At 39.3% G+C, this 21,268-nt stretch overlaps 1 protein-coding gene across 1 annotated transcript; it reads right to left on the bottom strand.

Annotated features, from left to right (window-relative positions):
• Positions 1-639: 639 nt before the first annotated feature.
• On the bottom strand, positions 640-21,079 carry tnfaip8l2b (tumor necrosis factor, alpha-induced protein 8-like 2b). The gene is made up of 3 exons (XM_041794451.1): positions 20,657-21,079; positions 6,160-6,483; positions 640-2,372 (listed from the first exon to the last, which is right to left on the bottom strand). The coding sequence occupies exons 2-3, from the start codon at positions 6,475-6,477 to the stop codon at positions 2,130-2,132; spliced, it is 561 nt and encodes a 186-aa protein (XP_041650385.1). The 5' UTR covers positions 6,478-6,483; positions 20,657-21,079; the 3' UTR covers positions 640-2,129.
• Positions 21,080-21,268: the final 189 nt, after the last annotated feature.

The raw sequence follows: 21,268 nt of genomic DNA, 5'->3' as shown, positions 1-21,268 counted from the left end.
AAGTTATAAAAATAGTGGGAATTCCAAATGTGACAAAAATAGATTTATCATGAACTTTTTTGTAATTAAGATTTTTTTAATTGCCTGCCATTCTCAACTGCTGTTTTTATTGAAAAGACTCCTGAATTCAAAAAGCAAGTAAACTGCAGAGGTGGACGGAGCTGTGCAGTCCCTGTACCCAGTGGGGCTGTACCAAAGGCTGACTACATACTGGACGATTTTCAGACTTTAACTGAATTTAAAAGCATGGAAGACTACAGGCAAAAGCAATGATTTCAACCAATTTTAACATTAAAAACCCTTCAAATGCACATGTGAAATCAAATGTAACTTAAGAAGAAAAACAAATACTGAGGATGGTTGACATCAGCGAGCTGTCCTGGTGTGCTTTCTGTTTTGCAGCAGGATAAAAGAAAACAGGAAAGAATATGGGTGAAATCTTGGCTGAGAAGATGGTCTGGTTGTGTTTATGTTAAGGCCAAAAGATTTTGGGGTAAAAAAAAAAAAAAAGATTTTTTTTTTAATCCCTCAATATTGCGATATATATATATATATATATATATATATATGTATATATATATATATATATATATATACATATATATATATATATATATCTCATATATCATCTTATGTATTTTGCATCAAACATAACCACCATAATATTAGATTTAAATCATAATATTAGATTTAAATTCCAAGTACTCTGACACATATTGTGAGTATTATGAATTGTTGTATTGAAGGGAATAATCATTTTTTGTTATTCCCACTTTTAAAAAGAAATATATTATCAAAAATAAGGAAGTACAAAATTTACTATTCCTGAAGAAATTGACATTTAAAAAGTTGCTTGTGTCATTATAACATCTTTTTTGTTTTTTTTGGCAAAAATTTTAGGTCAAAGAAATGTTGCACCTTCTGTGATTTGAAAACTGCAGAAGCCTAAATTGCAATTTAATCTAAATTTGGATTGATTGCCCCACTTTCGATCATGGCTACTTCCATGTTTGTGCTCTTTTAGTGTGCAGCATCCAGCTGGTGGCATTCCTGGTTTGCTCACTCTGACTACCGGTGGTATCCTATCAGGGGCAGCCCAACTTGGAATGAACATACCAAACATGTTAAATGTTCATAGTTTGAGACCGGGACAGCTCTCACTTGATCGGGAAAAGTAAAAATATTCATATTGGCTTGACACTTGAGGACTGGTTGAACAAAAAGTCAGTTGTAACAAGCTTCAGACCAGGCCACATCCCCTGTGGAGGGAAAATCAGACCCAAAACCCAGCCTTGAATCTTGGAGTGTGTTGCCAGCCTGCCACTGAATTGTTTGACTTCTGTACCTTATTGCAATTTGCAGGTAGATATTAAATGAAGGAATTTTTGGAGGAACTGTGGTGTGAATTTTTTGTCTCCTGACTTTTAATGTCTCAGCAATGAAAAATCCAAAGAATATGACCAACTATTTAATCTTTAGAAAAACAGGAATAAGAGGATTCAGCAGGGAAATCAGTAAAAACCATCAAAGTCGGTCTGTTTGATGGTACTTTTTAAACATGCTGAGTAGCTCAAACTACAAACTTGGTCATCCTGTGTGGGGATATTCACTTTATTGTTCCTTGTCTTCTGGACGCCTCAGTAAATACATTACATTGAGCTGCTCAAGCATCATCTTGACCACTAGATGGCAGTGCTGTATTACAGTGAAATTGCTTCCCATCTTTTGTCTTAATGCAATCTGCACAGGCACTTTATCCCCTCCTCTTTAAGAAACATCAGTAGTTAAAAATGGAGCATTTCAAGGTCTCTGATATCAAACATAGGCTGACATGTCGTAATATAATAAACAGCTGATATAAACAATTTTATATTCAAGTTCAGTTTCTGTGAAATGTATATCACAATAACACAGTTATGTATCACCTTTAGATTTAAAAAAAACTTGAGGAATGACTCAGACAACTTTGTTTCATCCCACTTGTTCTCTGAGAACAATGAGGCATCAGTTTTGTTCTCACATCTCGTCATAAGCTGCTGTCCTCAGCAGCAGTAAGACTGAAATCGTCCAACAGTTTCTGAGTCTGTTCATAGATCTCCCAGTGTCTGACTGACATGTCATTGTTTATATCATATTGTCCCTTCCTCCACCAGTTTGTTGAGTCCTTTGCAGATCTTGGTGAGGTGGGGTCGGAAAGGCCCGCTGGGTTCATACAGTTGGGTCAGGAGCTCGGGGTTGGAGTAATGGTTGAAGACGTGGTTGATGCGACCGTGGGATTTTGGGGTGAGGTGGGTGTTCACGAGCTTCAAGAGCAGATCTCGGCAAGTGGTCAGGAGTTCCTCCATGACAGCCTTGTCAAAGGTAAAGTCCACCTGTAACAGTGAGCGGAAATGTCAGAACATCAAGAGCCATTATTGTCTGTATTCTGTAATGACAGAAAAGTTTATGAAATATAACTGAGTAAAGTAGTGATTTATCATATTATAGCATACTTATGTATTAAGTCCTTTATCAGATATATCCAGTTCAAAGGGGTTTAAAGTTTTCATACCAAAATGAAATCTTCATTTGCAGTTGTCATTTTATAATAATAACTAATTAAATTAGTTCTATTGATTTGGAGGCCCCAGGCAAATACTAATGAAAAACTGTACTACATTTAGCTAAAAGCAATCATAGTGAATGAACAAAATAAAAACTGAAGATGAATGAAAATTCAAAGTATGTCTTTCAGGTGAAACAAAAAGCAGTAAAACTACCAGACAAATCTACAATAAAAAATCAATATACCAAGCTGTACTTGCTCTATTTCTTAGAAGAGCATCTAAATAGTTTAACATGTACAAAGCTAGATCACTGCTGATCATTGTTGGTATTATATCTGTTCTCTTCTAGAGTCTTGATGAGATGTCTGTCATCAGGCAAATCCATCTTGAAAAGCTTCAATCCACAAGTTTGTGTCGAACTGAACACCGTTCAGACAAAACAGCGTCAGTTGAGGAAGCAAACCAAGAGCAAAGGAGGTATCACTGACAACAGAATGGCACTGATAAAGTCAAATTATGGAGAAGCTGGGGTGGAGGAGGCATCAAAGCAGCAGCTTGCAGAGGGAGCCGCAAAGAGAAGGTATGCCAGAGCAACTTAAATATGGCAGCATGGGTGCATTAAGCCAATAGAATGCTTAGTGAGAATCAGCTGACCATCAGCTGATGAGGGTTTGCATGAGATCAGATGATCTCAATGAAATGGTAGCACTTGACACCGTGGCCTGCCTGAACTAATGTTGCATAGTCGATTTATGGAAAAAAATCCCAGTTTGGACCCTAGACAGTACTAGATGTGACAAAACAGAGAGAGACGAGATAATAAGCGTGTTTGAAAAGAGTTTCATAGACTTTCTGGCACATTTCTTCACCTAAAAACAAATCTGCAACCCATTGAAAAGGGTTCCACAACCCACTCTTGGGTCCCGACCCACCGCTTGAGAACCCCTGCTATACAGTATTCCCACTTCTACATCCCTGCATTACCCTAACACTGCTACTAATGATGGAATAGTTTGCTCAAAATTAATAATCATGTAGTTATCTCAGCCTGTAGTGTGTGGGTCAGTGGTGATTGTCAAAGCTGCTCTTCTTTGGTTTCCCATATTATATGAATTGTTGACTAAATATGCAAGATGATCTTACATGTCCTTTTTAACAAGTGGTTGTTATCTTTCACTAGGTGGTCTGCTTAACCTTTGTGTGACAATTTAAGAATATACCCACTTCTCTTGGACCCACTACACCAGTGGTTCCCAACCTTTTTTCCTCAGGACCCCAGCTACTCGCACCAAAGAAAGCTAAGACCCCCCTAAGACCCACTCAGAAAAAGTATACATCATTTGACATTGTTTTTATTGACAAAATCCCATCATAACAGACCTATATAGACTTTTTCTTGACTAAAGATCTATGTCCAAACTATCCATTATTATTACAGTTCATTATAGGACCACTCTTGAAAAAAAAAGAAAGACTAATTTCAAGGGGAAAAAAATCAGGTTTAAAAAATTAATTCATTTTTTTAAAAGTACATTTTTATGACTTTAAAAGCAGTAAATGTCCCTGAACCCCGGTTAAGAATTTTTAAGATTATACAGCCCAAAAGTCAAAATCTGACCACTGTTTTCAGTTTGGTTTCTTTTATGTTTTTGACTTTACACCGTTGTAAAATTAGGATTTGAAAAACTTTTAAACTTAAAAAAGGTTTCTAATGTCAATTTAAGACTTTTTAAATTCTGAAATTTTGATTTTTTTCTTGTAAATTCCTGACTTTTGAAACAGTGAAATGTTGTAAATATAAGACTTAAAAATCTCAAAAATTTGGATTTTTTTCAAACAAATTTTTGACCTTTTTGATTAGAAATCTACATTCTCCTTATGTTGTAATCTTGTAGGATGGCCTCTATACTCTATTGTGCATTAGGTTCGTAATCATGATTTTTTTTTTTAATCGAACATCTAATTTTGACAATGTCAGAGCAAACAGGGCCCTGTGCCCCCCTAGGGGTCCCTGGACCCCAGGTTGGGAACCACTGCACTACACCACTGGCTTTACCTCATATTTGCAGCACAACTACAGTGATGATATCTTTTTTGCCCTTGGAGCATGAGACCCCTTGCAGTTGCTGTATTGGTAAAATCTGCCTGTCTTGTCAAGTTCAGGATGGGGAGCTGAAAGCTTTACTGAAGGGATAATGATGTATAATTATTACCAAGGTTTGCAGAGTGCATAATCATAAATCTGCCAACTTCCTATATTTTTTGGTGTTCTGAATGTTCAGTCACATGAAAGCTAAGTGTTAAATATAATTTTGAAGAGACTTTAGTATTTTTATATTACTTAGTAAGAGGCTTTATATCAGAGTCAAACAACATGTTTATGTTGATTTGTCAGGTATGTACTGTGAGGTTCACTGATGAATCAGTTTAAGATCAGTATCGGCCCTGTAGACAATCATCACCATCTGCAGATAAGGTGGCATGAACTGACGTCAGCAGCTGATGTTTACCTGTTATATCAGTCAGGTTATTGCTGGCATGTAGCACACCTAACTACAGAAAAAGAAGAGATATTTTTACCAGGCAAAAAGAGTCAAACATGTTGTCAAACATGAGACAATAGTGGATGAACACCAAAAGACATCTTTGGCAAAAAACTTTGGTACTGGAATTGGGCTATGTATTTTTGATTATTGGTATCTGCAGTTGGCCCTGGTTTTTACAGACAATACTGTATGAATACAAAAGGAGATTTTTACTGTAGAGAACTGCTGTAAGCCTTTAAATCCATAAGACTGTCTTTCCCATTTACTGCCATTCGTTTAGATGAGCTGTATTAACCTAGAACAGCTGTGTCCAACCTATGCGGCCCGCAGTCCAATTTTGATCAGCCAACAGCAAATTCTAGAAAATAAAATGAAAAATGGCTCACATTTGAACATGAAGCTTGTTTTTGACTGTACTGCACTTCATAGTTTCAGCAGAAGACGTTGCTACATTGCTAATTTTGTAAACAAGCATCTCAGCAGTAACCTTGCAGAGCAGATGGATACGCCCGTTTCCCTACTCCTCACTGGAGAATCCATCTTGCAAAGCTCCCGTCTGAAGCGGTTAGGCCCGGTTAGAAAGTGACAGGACCAAATTTTTTCAAATCCTCTGCCCTTTCCCAAACACTTAGTATTGAAGATTTTCCAGATGGGCCTGTAAAACAAATCCATCTGGCGAGTCCGGTTATCTCAGCAGGAAGAATTTATTCACGTGTTTTCTGTATTATATGCATATATGCATATATATATATGCATATGGTATATACTATATACCAATGTCCTTATATATTTCTGTATGCAACCCTCAGTGAAAAGAGTTTTGACCCCCCTGACGTAGAAGAAGTTGGGGCAGGCATCATTTGGGCAAACTTCCAGCATGGATTGCTCCTATCTACTTTGTTTTCCATTAACTTCAGCAGGTGATTTGCTCTTAACGGTTTACCTACTGGTGTCATGACCCTTATGCTACAGTGGAAATATTCTTTACTCAGTGAAAGACATTATCAGTATTGGTTCTTTTTTTTAAACATTACTCTATGTGTACATGGAAATATATGGAGCAGTACCTCATAAAAGCTGATAGCCGTCATGGCCCCCAGGTGCAGCTTCTTCTTAAAATCCGTGGCCACCACCAGCTCTTCTGTGCTAAAGCGGTTGTTCTTGAACAGCACGCCAATCTTCACAGCTATCTTGATCAGATCTTTGATCACCTTCTGGGCCTCAGATTTGTTACCTGAGTACTCTTTGGAGACCCGGTACAGTTCATCCAGGATCTCGCTGGTGGTGTCGTCTATGAACATTTGGACGGAGCCTTTGCTGGCCATGGAGCTGAGGATCTTCTTCTGCGCCCTCATGGCCATGTCCTTTGAGCTGAAGGCCTCCATGGTTGCCTGAGGTAGAACAAAGAAGCAAAAATATGTGACACTGTAATGCCAATGTTAAATCTTGCAACAGAAGTTCAGTTTCCAACATTATTGGCACTTCACAACTTGAAGCCCATATAGATACCCTCCCAAATCAAAAATGATTAACCAGAATTTGTAATTTGGGCTTTTCTGTGATTGGACTGACCGTTCCTCACTGTGCATTGCAGTCTTGTTTCATTCATAACTTCTTTCTACTGCTAGAAAAAGTCATTATGCATGGCTTTGCTTGGATGGAGCCTTTCAAAGGCTCATTTATGCTCTATGTTTGAAACGCATAGGGGTATGAACGGCGCTTTCTCTCTGTACTCTGCTTTCATGTCTTCCATGATTCAGAAAGCTCCATACGTATCCATATGCACTTTGAACTAAGAGCATAAATGAGCCATCAAAGGGCTCACACCGGAGACTCAGGTTGTTTGAAGAGCAGCGGCAAAAATAATGAAAAGGGCCCCTGCTGTATTTATGGGGCACCAGCACACACAAAAAAATCACATTTATGGTGAAATAGTTAGAATTTTAGGATTAAATTGGACTTTTTTTCCGTTCTGGGATTACCTAGCACACCTTCATGACAAAACTGACCAGGAATTATTAACTTTGTAACCATTTATTTCACAAAGATGCACAAATAAACTGTATACCAAGAAGCTTATGGCACTTGCATTTTAGGACATATGACCTCTAGAGCAGTGGTACTCAACCTGGGGTCCGGACCCCCCGGACCCATAGATGCCATAGATCTCAGGGAGCGCAAGGCTTGGTCTGCTTTGAGGCTGCCAAAATAAGATTTGCAGATGTTGGCTAAAACCATGACAAAATTGTTATCAAGTAGTTTATACAAAGGTTTTTTAATAAGAAAAACATGAATAGGTTTTCTTTCAAAGCTTTAATCGGTGAAATAGTTAGAATTGATGGTGGTTTCTGACAGCAATGTGTCAGTGTTTTGTTTTTCATGTGGGTCTTGTTGGGGGGAGTACACTGCTAGAGAGGGCACTCTATTGGACTACTTATCACATCTTGTCTTCTGAGTGGACACTGTGGATGGCACCTATCCTGGTTTGTCCAGTGGAAGTACACCTTAAAGGGCAGATTGTGGATTTGTAGCTCTTTAAGGGCATCAAAGAAGGAACTTTATCATTTTAGTCAACTAAGAGGGCACTGATGAGGGAACTTTATCATGATTTGTCCACTGGAAAGGCCCCTTAGAGGGCTCTTTATCATATTAAGTCCACTCAGGTGCACTTTTTCCACATGTAGTCCACAAAAGCAGTGCTTCTCAACCTTGGGGTCGGGACCCTCTTAGGGGTTGCGAGGCACTGAAAGGGGGTTTCCAAATGCCCTAAAATAACTATGAATATTTTCAGATAACACTGTTGCCACTTTACAACAATTTTACCAAATTGTAACCCCTTTCAATCATTTTTTTCCACCAATTTTAACAAAATGTTGCCTTTTAACACCTGTTTTTGTCAGTTTTTAAACCCTTTCTACCACTTTTTTTCTGCCTGTTTTTGCCTTCTGAACCAATTCTTGACACTTAAGACTAAAGTTTCCCCTGTTGACCCATTATTAACACCCCTTTGTACCACTTTTTACAACCAATTTTTACCATTTTAACCACATTTCACTGACATGCCCATTTTGTTAGTTTAACCAATATCAACTATCTGCCTATTTTTTCTTTCTCAGTTAACCCTTTATTGCCAGTTTATATTAATTTTTCATCCCATTTCACCAAATTTCCTTTCATTTTTTCCAATTTAAAGCCAAAACAGATACTTTTTAACTCCATTTTACCACTATTTATGCACATTTTTGCCACTTGAACCCATTTTGCATTTTTTCTTTTCTTTCTTTCTTTTTTTTTTGCCATTTTTATCTAACTTTTGCCACTTCTAACCCATTTGTGCTACTTTTAAAATCCAATTTCACCACCTTTCCCCCCATTTTTTTGCCATTAATAACCCATTTTAATTATTTTCTTAACAAAGGGATTAACATTTTTCAGAGGATATTTACCACTCAAACTATTAAAACAAGGTATTTGTTTCTATGATAAAGTGGTTATTTTTTCAGGTTATATATAAACTATGGATATCACTGCTTAACTTTACAATGGACCATAATTTTTTTGTTCTTGCTCTCAAACATACGTTACTTTGGATAAAAGTGTCTGCTAAATGACATCGTAACATTTTGCTAACCTCCATGGGCCCCCAGTTTGGTTGGGTGCTCTCCCATTTATCCCCCCTTGATTGTGCATGGCTGTGTTCAACTACCTTCAGGTACAGTGGGGGTCCCCGGTCTCTGGAACCTTTATTTTGAGGGTCATGGACTGAAAAGGTTGATAACCACTGCACTAAAGAGACATCTTTGAGGCTGTTTGTCATGTATTGGCAACTCGAAGGGCATCCTAAAGGGCACTTGCCACATTTTGTTCACTTTAAAGGCACTCTATCATGTGTCATCGTCCACAGGGTCATCCAAGCGGGCACTTTCACTACATTTTTCAAACATATGGTTAAGTCCCCCTTAAGTCCACCAGTGGCTCAAACTATAAATTGCCCTGCTGTAACTCTATATGAAGAATAAAATGGGTAAAGACGATTTCAACCTCAATTGTTGGAGGTGGGTAGTTAAAACTTAAAAGAAAAAGAAAAAAAAAACACTGATTAAACATAACCAGTCCTGGCTCCATTCTTGACTAAAAAAATAAAAGTCCTTAAGAAAGAAAACTGCCAGCTGAAATCTAAATAATAAAGACATTTAAAGACAGCCTTAAATGATAAAGAGGAACTACATTTTTACACCAACTTTGGCACTCAGTACATATCCAGTCCAGTCAGTGCCAGATGGAGCAGCTTCAGTGGTGTTGTTGGGGGTTAAGGGCCTTGTTCAAGGGGCCAAATGTTTGTTGTTATGAATGCAGCAGAAAGCATCACATGTTCACTTCTCCTTCCAAATTCCCCAAGTCATCTGGGGGTTTCCTACTTGTTCCAGTCATGACTTTGAACCACAGAAATCCAGACACTTTCCAGTCCCCAATCGGTGCAGTTTGGCCACCACGTTGTAAATATTTTGAGCTAAAATACTGCCATGTCAAAGTCAGTTGGTGTCCTCAAGTCAAGGTTGAAAATCTGCTTTTATGTTTAGTTCTGGGGTTTGTTTTTGTACCTGACACACACATATAATGACAAAAGGGAAAAGTACCATGGAAGAGACCCTACAGAGGCTTTTAATTTCTCCACTGAGATTTTCACCACACCTAGCCTCCATCACAGGGGACCCCAGGGAGGTTATCAGCCTGCATACAGATTGCTAACACAACTACATAATCCACTGTTTATCTGTGATTGTCAACACAGTCTGAATTAATTCCTGTTTAATTACGTTTCATTTCACCTAATCTCTAACATGAAAGCTGGCAGATCTGTATTTATACAGCATTATTTAAACAGGATGACTTCATTTAGATAACATTTAGCAGATGTTCTTAGAAAAATGCAGCAAAACAAGGCAAACAAGAACAGGTTGATTCACAAATAATCAAAAAAACAAATACCAACAGGATCAAACTAACATGACTCTATTATAGCTGATGAAAGTCATGTCTTTCTCCGGTGCATACCTCCAGTTTTGCTTCAATCCAAAATACTTTGGATGGTTTTATAAAAAAAGAGAGAATCACCAGAGTCATGCAGCATCTCTGACAGACATTAGTGCCACTAAGACTGCTCTTTATCAAGGTCTGAGGACAGACCTAGGGTCGGCAAGTACCCACTTGTATCTGTATGCATCATTTTGCTGTCAGAAGAACTGCTAATTTTGGGGCTTTAATGCTCAACAACTCACCAAACTTTACAGAAAATTGCCCCTCAGTGGAAATTCTTGTATTTTGGTGGAATCATGCAAGTCCATCATACAGGGGCCTCACAGGAGAGATAGGGGACTGGGGAAGTGCTACATGCATGCAAATTGGTACACATATGTATCATGATAAGACAAGGTCATCCTCTGAAATACACAGGAATCGCACTACAAACTGCTTAAGGTAAATCTTGTTTTTTTTTTTTGCAATTCACAAGTTTTATATTTTAGCAAACTAGTCTGAGGGATTTCGTCTGATTGACTCCAGAATTCTTTTGCTTATACTAAACAACATGGAGATCTAAAGTTGTGTGAACTGTGAGTTTTCACTGTAGGGTGGGGCTGTGACCAGGGCCCAAACTTAAACTGCTTGTTTGTACATTTTTTGCAATGAAAATACACTAGTACAGCCAAATAACTGTGATCCTGCTATCCTGGATATGACCCTTAATAAAGAACTTAGATGTGACAGAAAACACATTTTTGCAACAACCCAGTGGTAGTCAAACTAAATTTCTATCTAAATAAAGCAGAATTTTATATTGGCTGAACTGCCATTTCTCAAAAATGCTGATACCTGAGGCATCTACATTGATGAGTAAGATATTTTGAATGTATTTTCTGCCAATATATGAATTCTTGTAGACTATGTTCCACTTGTATTCTAAAAACAAAATTATTCGACCATACCATGGATATGTTTATAAAAAAAAAAACCTGAAGATACTGGGTTTTTAATTTAAATCTTATCAGATAATGATTGTTTCCAAACATCAACCAAATTGCCATGTTCCCTTACAGACCAGATTTTAACACATACCAGGGATGGGCATTAATTTTAATTATTCAATCAGTCATTTAGTAAGAAATCAGAGATTTAATGAGGCCACTATATCCATTAAAAAAACCCTTTTTTGCATTAGTTTTTACAGATGCCTGGTTGAAATGGGGTGCTACTGCCAGAAAGTGGTTGTAGCACATTAGACGCTGTTTGCTGACCACTATTAAATAAAAAAAGAAGTAAGCAGTAAGGTCCTGTGTCCACAGCTGCCATGATCACACTGACAGCACTCACAACCTCTGTTTCACATCTCTTCTTACCAGCATTTATTGTTACTATAGGCTGTGAAAGTTGACTTCCACTTCCCTCTGTAGTATCTCTAACTTTATTAGCTCTCTGTATAGTTAACTATTTGCTTGTTCAAGGAAAATCAACTATGAAACAGAGAAAAAAGTGCAGATATTATGTCCACTTTGCAGAAGCTGTAGACCTGGAACTTGCACTTGGAGTCACATCAACAGTAGAGCACTAAAGTCCCATCCTTTAATGATTTTGATTGTTCAGCGAAGGAAAAGTGAAACTGACGAGTTCAGCAGTGCTCCAAAAGTTGAACTGTTTTCAACTGAAAGCATCTGAGTGCTGTGAAAAAGCAGCTGACACTGAGGGCGTTTTCGCATTCTGAACATTGAGCAAAGAAAAAATAAAAAAAATGCTGGACTGTACAGTGGTTTTGAATTGACAATGAGAGCTGAATATATAGAGTATAGCTGAGTTCCTAATGTCCAGGGATGCAGCTGTAACATTACAGATATATACATAAAAAACTAACTTTAATTCTCTTCTCTCACTTAAGAAACAATCTATTTTACTTTGTGCTTTTATGTGAATGATCAATGACACAATCTATTTAACTAGGTATTACTGAGTGAAGTACATTGCTTATAAGTTCAACATATCACCCTCGTCCTCTAGCATTCAAGGCTCTCCATAACCATCACCTACCAGTGCTCTCTGATCTTCTTCCTCCATGCTCCTCACTGACCCTTCTGCTCTGCTCTGGGGTCTTGAGCATTCAGCTGTGCAGCTCAATTGCAACACAGACCCTCCATATTTTTAAAGCCGAGCTGAAAACCTGCCTGTTAAAAATTGCCTAGTCAAGGTAGTGTGCTTTTTTTCTGCATATTCCTTTTGCCTTTTGTTGCATCTAGTTCTCTTCATTATAGATTGTTTACTTGGCCCGGTACTAAGTTTTATTTATGTATTTGTAGGTGACCTTGGGTGTCATGTCCCGGAACTGGAACCACGACAAAACCATAAATATGGATAGATTTTGTATAAAACACCAAAATTGCATTTTTTTTTCCACTTCAGTTTGCTCCCACTCAGGCCCCTATCCACCTGATGTATGGTGAGCATATTACATCATTTCCTCTTTTTGTGGTTGCTGTTTTTGTCTTTTTTTAAGTGTTAACACGAGTTGCTTGGAAGCCAAGGTCAATCTTGATGGCATTACTTTTGTCTGGGTCTTATCACCCCAGGTAACCTGGAAACCACTGGCAGTTTTCAGGCCCTTGTGACATGCACAGCACGAACAGGAGCTCATGGCAACTCTACTACATACCCAGATAGTACTGTACCCTAGGCCATGCATACCTGCTATATCCACCCCAGAGCATGGCTATGATTGTGTCGATCCACCTTTGATCTTTAAAGGTGCCCTCAGGCAGCTTACTTGCCACATCTACACCCTGTTTCAGCCTCAATGTTTGGTTTAAGCATGCATACAAGTCCTGCACATTACTGTATTTGAAACTGCTGGACAATCTGACACCTAACAAGCTGATAGACATATGATTCGTCACAGCCTTTAAGCAGCTTGTTCGCTTACCCAAAAAATCCACAAAAGTTCCATTTTGTAACATTCTTGCAACCCATTCAGGATCGAAAGAAGGGAGACAGGCCTAGGGATATCACAAAGATTTCTATAAGAATCAGTAGACTTCCAACTGTATGTACGGGAAAACAAGAGCTGCCACAGGGCTCTCAATCATCCATCCATCCATTTTCTATACCACTTATCCTGTTGGGGTCATGGGGGGGGCTGGAGCCTGTCCCAGCTGTTATTGGGTGAAAGGCGGGGCACACCCTGGACTGGTCACCATGGTCAATTTAAAGTCACCATCTAACCTAACGAGCATGTTTGTAGTGGTGGGAGGAAGCTGGAGTACCCGGAAAAACATGCACATGCAAGGGGAGAACATGCAAACTCCGCGCAGAAAGGCCCTGACTAGGAAGCAAACCAGGGACCTTGGCACTAATCCCCGCGCTACCATGCAGCCCGGCTCTCAATCAAATCAATAAAAATGGCCAAAACATCACTCCATAAGGTTAATTTGATAAACTTTAAGCCTTCATTTATGGTCCATGAATGAATTTAACACAGAGGAAGAAAAGCTGTTAAAAGTGGCGAGCTATTTACAAACATGTCTTCTGTGACAGCTGCTGTGACGAGACTTGGTCTGTTAGAATAAATAAAATTTAGGATTTCTCTGTTTTTTTTTTTTAAATTGCTTGACCAATTTTAGGTGATGTAAATATTCTACTTAAAATACAGTGTTTAACAAATTTATTAGACCACCTGTCATATTTGTCTCAGAGACCATCCAATATCATGAAGTGCTTTAATGCAGACTCTTTCATTTTCAGTGAGCTCTCCACGTTTTACCATTTTCAACAGGAATGAGGAATTTCAAACTGAATTCACCTTTTTATTCCCAAATTTGAGCTGGCTCACTGGGCTTCTCTGAGAAGTCAGAAATTAATCAAGCATAACATTCAAACACTGAAACTCATTTTCTGTTCAGGAATGCAAGTAAACAACTATAATTTGACATATTAATCAAGAAATAATAATGTGCTTCACTATTTTTTTCAGGGTTTTTTTGTAAATCAGTAAATTTGAAAATTCATGGATAACAGCAATAATTTTATTTTAGCATTAAAAATATCATTTCGGTTTACGAGCTCCTACATATTGGTGTATTAACCATTGCAGAAACATAAAAAATGATTTTGTTAATTACCAATGCTGTTAATTTAGTGTGGCTGTGGCATAAACCTTACTTTGGATGGTGGTCTAATAAATTTGTTAAGCACTGTATATAAACTAAGGTTTGCAATTTTTAACTTCATTTAGACATATCAGTGCAAAACTACACATTTTAGCTTTTAGAAATCAGTTTTATTCAACTAAAACTGTAAATACCAAAGCAGGACCCTCTTGTCAATACAACTGAAGCAGTGAAGAAGTTTGGTGTTATGAAAACAGAATCTCTAAGCAACAGGGTTTCATTTACAGAGTCAGATTGTGTGAAAAGACAAATCGTTGCTGAGCATCAGTCACTGTGACTGTCTGCAGTAAAACTCTCTGCTGCCTGTGTGGACAAGCATTTGTGAGGAGCAGGTAGGCTGCATAGCTGAGGCAGGTCCATGCCTGCTGTTTCCAGATTGTATCAGCAGAGTTGAGGGAACAGAAGTGAGCACCCTGAGCTGGATGGCTACTTTAATTATCGTTCTGAGGTCTGCCTTTGGGTAAAACAACAGATGAAACATGGAGTGTGTTAGTAACAGCATATTGCCTGTAAGCTGTCAGCTGAAAGACTGCCTGATGGCTGATTTAATGTGCTTCTGTCATGGCTGTTTGTGCTTCATCGACAGCTTTATTTAAATGATGATATTCCTGGTGTTTGACTCCAGTGATGCACAGTCAGCAAATGACTTCACAGCTCACAAATAAATGAAAAAGTGAGCCGACTGCATTAACAGTCATGTTATGCAAATCAGCAGCGCTCCCCAATCCCTTCTGCAACATCCATAATGAGAAAACAGTCACTTTTATAGGATATCTCACCAGGATCCATTTTTGCATGCATAACCATTCATTTTGAACAAGTGTCACATATCTAATAGCTCGCTTGGTTACAAAAGCTTCGGCTTCCCTGTTGGGAATTAAAGAACATTCATTAAATTAATTCCCCTTAACAGCGATAATGGAAGTGGAGCAGCATGATAGCTGTTTCAGATTCATGCTTCAGTCTCATTTATTTGCTAAAAAGACTTCAGGGATTTGAGCGACATGCACAGTGTGTAGTCATCAGCCAGAATTTCACGTCGGGAAATGTTCCTCCCCAGCAGGAAACTGCTCCCTGTGTAGCCTTTCTTTGCATCTAAATTGTTTATTTTGTGCACATCTTTCACAGGGTTGAGGCCGCTTGGAGAGCGTTGAAACGCACACGAGATAAAGCAGCACATTGCCATGAAAACTCTTTCATGTAATTGATGTTGCTCAGCCTGTCACCTCAATGATGCTTTCAGTGTTCAGCATCAGTGTTCCAGTACAGATGTACTAAGAGGCTTTTCAAGCATTAGTGTGTTGTTTACATCCAGCAGGGAGTGACCGCATTACACATTCAAGTGTTTGTTTCCATCCCAAATGTCTGCTGGAATTGACAGCAGCTCTCTGCTGACTGTGATGCGACGCTGTCGGGGAAAAAGCATGATAAATTACAGAGCAGAGGTGGAAAAAATGCATTGGAGATGGTCTGAGAGTAAGTGTAACTGCCAGGTAGTGAGGGATCTTCAGCAGAAACGGACAGTCAGAGAGAGAGTCCTGATTGGTGGAGCCATCCAGGCAGGCAGGAGAGGTAAATATTTAGCATTCCTCAGATACTCCAGCAGTTTTTGTGTACATGTGTGAACCTGTATACGTGGATACACATTTTTCTGAGTAAAAGTAGTTTCCGGTTGTTTTTTTCCTTGTAGGTTGATTTGCAAGCAAATGACTGGAATTTTTTGCTGCTGTGCTTGCAAACACTACCATATATGCATATATGAGCAAGATTTATTCATCAGAAGGATTAGAGAGGGGATTTTGTAAGCTCCTTTTGACTCAGCTGATCAAAATGTGCCTTGGTATTCAGTAGGGCCTCATTTCTTGGACATCCTCACTGGCTTTCATCGCCAGGCGTGGGGTGGAGTCGTCCAAGTTAGAGCCGGTGAGACTGAGGCCAAATCCTTATTTCCTGCTTGAACCAATCAGTGCATTTAAATGCAGTTAATTTATTAGAAATTTACTTTTTAAATGCAACATTTTATTCCAGCTGAATTCATACTAAATCAAATGCAATGCAGCATGATGTAGCACTGTTCCTATTTTCATCTCTGTTGTGTTGAGATAAGCAAGGAACAGGAAAAGAGGGAGATGAGAAGACATCAGGAGAGTCTGACAGATTAACTTGATTTTCTTTTTACCTCACTCAAAAGAGTCTGTTAGCTTGCTTTACAAAGAAAACATCCACATCTGTGATTGAAAGTTGTGCTCCAATTTGCACCAACACAGAGAAAAAACGGTTCAACTTGCATTCGTCAAATGCTCAGCATTACAAGCACCACACTTCTGTTAGTTCGCATTCAAAATAAAAGGGCCAGCTTTCAGTAAGAGAAACTTGCATTTTCAAGGCAGAGAGTTTATTTTTTAACATGCAATGTGGACAGTGACTGAGCAGTCCTACACAATGCTACGCTACATCTGATACTGCTGTTAGGACTTGGTGTAAGCATTCTGAGCATGCTCTGTAGAGTCAGTGCTTTGACCTGGAAGTTGAATAACATTAATGCATAGCACATCCAAAGTCATGCTTTCACTATGTTTGATTAGTGCCATACGTTAGAGCAGCTAACCCTAGCCACCCGGGGGTCATAAGACAACGAGAGGGGGTCCTGAGATGCCCTCCAAAAAATAAAGAATGGTAAATGTTAGTCGGCACATGACTATTCTTGAATGTGCACGGCTGTGATTATTTATGCCTCAACCATGCTGAGGGACAGGGGGGTCCCTAGTCTCTGGCACTGTTATTTTGGGGGTCACAAACTGAAATGTTTGGGAACCCCTGAGTTAGAGGTACAGTATATGTCACAATTGTCCCAAAAGTTAAGATAATGATGCATGTGAAACTTTACAGCCCTGTAAAGTTGTCCATGTTTTCACCACCTTTGACATATCACCAGTTAGTTACTGCTAACTTGTTAGGAAGAAAGTCCAGTAGAAACAGCTGAAATTCACAGCACCACCTATCATAGTGGAGACAAACATACTTTCATCAGTAAGTTGCATTATAGGACAAGGAAAATAGTCTTAATCAATATATAACCATATCTGACAGTGAAAATTTACTGAATGACTTGGCCCTACACCTTTGCTTGGCTTTCTACTATGATTGTTTTTATTCTGTTTTTCAGGTGGAATTGGAGGTACTGGGGTCAGTTAGACCTTTAAATAATGCTCAAGAAAGGAGGATTTGATGATGCAGACCCCTGTCAAAGTGGTAGAAGAATACTGAACAAGCTAAAGCAAGTATCAGCTGCTGTAGTTCCTTTTTGTAACAAAAAATATTCAAATGGGGTTTGTATTGGTTGTTGGCAATCATGTGATCCAGAATGTCCACTGGGGGTCAGGTAGTGGGGGACAGCCATTAGAGCCAATGAATGGGAACAGCGGAAAGTTAGTACAAAACAGTACTGAACTAATCAGAAAATTTCTAATAAAATTCCTACACTGTACAGAAAAGCTAATTTTACCACAGTTTAAATTATTTATCCAACCCAACCCAAAGTGTCTTAAGCAGTCTTGTACTGAGCTAAGATGCTAGCCGAGCCCCTTTAACAAATCAAAAAATCCAATTTTTTTCACAAACATGCTTTGAATTGAAATGGTGATGTACTATCGAACAAATAAACCTTGTGGCATGTGCGACCAAGTGATGACGTGCTCTTTTACGTGAGCCGTGGTATCCAGCTCCTGTTTGAGTGCCAGTTTCCTTTCCTTCCTTTGTCGTTATTTAACCACATTTAAAAAGCCAAGCTGGCACCAAATGAAGAGCTGTTAAGGATCCAACGAGCAGCTCTACTGAGCTGAGCCAAATAATCTGGGTCTCTAAAAAGAGAAGAATTTCCCGTCACTCAACAACTGTACTGAACCAAACCAGATGTTTTTGTGGAAACGGACCATACGCTAGCGGCTCATCCAGGCTTTGGACGGGGGCTTTTCTTTAAATTCCTGCCTGCTGCCGTTTGTCCATGACTTTTTTTTTTAACTTTTTTTTTTTTTTTTGCCTGAATATTTCACAACTTTTGGGACACAAAAGTAGCTTTAGAATTTAGAGTGTTTATTTTTGTAAACTTTGCCTTTTTGGTAACATTTCTCTATGTACAAATCACTTTTTGCCACCTACAGAGTCTTCTCCGCAACTGCATGGCAACACCTGCAAGAGCTTATAGCTATCAGTTTGGAAAAATCCCTATGCAAACAGTAAATAGTGAACAATTTTGCACCTAAGTCAAAGTCCAATAGACCATTTTTGTGATTGCACACATTGATAACGGGCTTGTAGGGAGAGTCCAACTTGTCGTAACTTGCAATCAGTATACATTAGAAGGTTCTGGACCATCTGGACACCTTCTCCAAACATTTTAACAAGCTGTCTTATAAGCTGTTTGCAATGGGATGAGGTTTCCTGATGGCTCAGTGGGTCAATGGTTAACTAGACTTAAGCTATGCTGGACGGACATCTTCGTCCAATGTAGCCTTGGAAAGAAACTGTCTATAAACGAGAAAAAATTATCATACACATTTCTTTATGCATACATGTTTTGCAAGATTTATTTTTGGGCCTCATTTTGGAAACTAGGATGAGAGAGTGGGGAATGACATGAAGGAAAGAAGCCATGACCGCAGTTTGAACCCGGGCCACCTCTTATGAGGATTAAAGCCTCAGTGCATGGAGTACATAACCACTAGGCTACTGGCACCCCCAAATGAATATAATGCTGTGCTTTTTGGTCACTGCCAGAGCACTGAACTCAGAGGTTTGTAACAGTTTTTGAATTAAGCTGTGTGAATCCTTAAAAGTTGAACAGTTGCATGCTGATGGCAAGCTAAACTCTTATTGCTGGGTTAGTATTATCTTTGTATATTATGTGACGGTTTAATGCATGTTAGATCAATTTAAATAGCTGCTGCAACCTTAAACAACTGTTTTTCTTCAAAAAAATGTCTTCAGCAAAGATATTCTATGGAAATGAAGGTCACTCTTTTTCTACAAAGTTCCTGTTTTGAAACCCAACAGCATAGTATGAACTTTTTCTTTCTTATGACAGGAATCTGACTTACATATCCATGCTTCTCTTGCACATGCAATCCTGCACATGCAACTGCTATGACATAATGTTGACATCTACTCCAATTTTTCTGTTTGTTGCTGAAAAATATCCAAATTCCTGGATCAAATGTCAACCATCACCTCTATTCTGAAAGCCCATTTCCTCTTTGAGAGATAAGTAAAAGGCCAATGGGGAACTAGGATTTGACCTGAAAGGCGTTTAGGATTTTTTTAGTTGCCTGCAGCCTTTGAACAGATGGAACAATGAGAGTGTACGAGAAGCAAACACAGAAAAGCCATACATACCACTCAATGCAATGAAAACAAGGAGGCTATTGTTGAAAGGTCATCACTGAGCTACAGGGGCAGTTGTATTGACCTGGTAGAAATTCTTATTTTCTCCCGGTGATGGACCAAAGAGGATTAACTATCAAAAGTACAGCTGCTAGATTTCTGTGTCCTTCGGCAAGAGCTGCGTGTGCAACAGTGTGCCAGGATGAAGTGTCACTTCCGCTGCATGTTTTTAACCGAGGGCATCGAGGCTCATGGTTGAGATGTTAAGATGTTTTTATCTTCTTTTAATAACTGGAAAGACCATCCAATTCTGCAAGTGAAAATCAGTAATTGGTTCCATATTTAGTTTCTTTTAAAGCATGAATTCTTGTCTAAGAAATTTTAGTAACAAACTATTTTGCAATCCTCAAAAAGCACGTATTGCAGTTTCTCTTTCAGCATTACACAACTCCCCTGAACTGTCGTTGCTCAACTCCAACACCCTGCTACGTTGCCTCAAAAGGGAAGCGAAACACGCAGCAGTTGGCTGAACAGCGGGGGACTCATCAGCAAGAGGCCCACGGCCTGCGCTCGTCCCTCCTGTGAGTGACAATACTCCCTCTCGCTGTCTGTTTCTCACTGACTTTAACAGGCTTCAAATCAAAGTAGGCCACTGTGGGAGGGAAAGTCCACTGCCTCCAGATTTGAGTTGAGCAACTCCCAGCGTGTGCAAACAAAAAGTGTGAGCTCTACATCTGTGCATGTCACTGTACTTGTTCCAGCATGACTGTGAGCGACATGCATATCTCCCCAGCCCGCGCTCAAGATGGGGAAGTGCAGAGAAGTCGCATAATTTGTTCCAATCACCCCTTTTCTTAGTGTTTCTCTCCTTTACGCTTTACTTTAAAATTTTCCAGGAACAAAAAAAGAGAAATAAGCCTTATTTAGGCCCAGAGAGGATTGTTTTTACTAGCACATTATCACTGTAGAAGTGTCTTACCTGTGTCTGTGTGAGTGATTCCCCCTCCCTCCTGGTCTGTCAGATATGTCTCTCCCTCTGCTGTGTCTCACGTTGACAGCTCAGGCCGGCCGATTCAATGAGATCCCTTCATCTCCACCATGCAGAAACAAAACCACCAAAGAAAACAGCCCTCCTGCTGCGCTGCTGTCACTGCTACCACCCTGTCTTAAGATAATGTTGAGTTGTACTTCCTTGAGGAACTAAATTGTTATGACACACCCCTCAGCTGTGCTCTCTCTCTCTCTCTCTCTCGCTCTCACTCACTAGCCTCTTTATCTTGTGTTTCCCTCTGAAATTCAAACTCTTCAAACTAGCTCTCCTGCCTTCACTGATCACACCTTGGCACTTTCTCCGACTCTATCCGTCCCCCTCTTCCTGCTCTTCTCTGTGTTGCTGCTGACGTTATGCCTCTGCTTGTTCTGACAAGTGAAAACCCCAGAAAGAATTTAGCAATAATCCAGTGATGCAGCCAGTTCAAAAGGGAGTGGCTTAACCCCTCTTTTTGTGTTCACCTTCGCTGGAATGCAGCTCCTGTCAGTGCCGCTGTGCGCTGTGTCCCTCCCCATGTGTCCCTTGTTTAAGGTAGAATCA

The sequence above is a fragment of the Cheilinus undulatus genome, linkage group 8, assembly GCF_018320785.1.
Source record: "Cheilinus undulatus linkage group 8, ASM1832078v1, whole genome shotgun sequence".
NCBI classification, from domain to species: Eukaryota; Metazoa; Chordata; class Actinopteri; order Labriformes; family Labridae; genus Cheilinus; species Cheilinus undulatus.
This window is presented reverse-complemented; position numbering and strand designations above follow the sequence as displayed.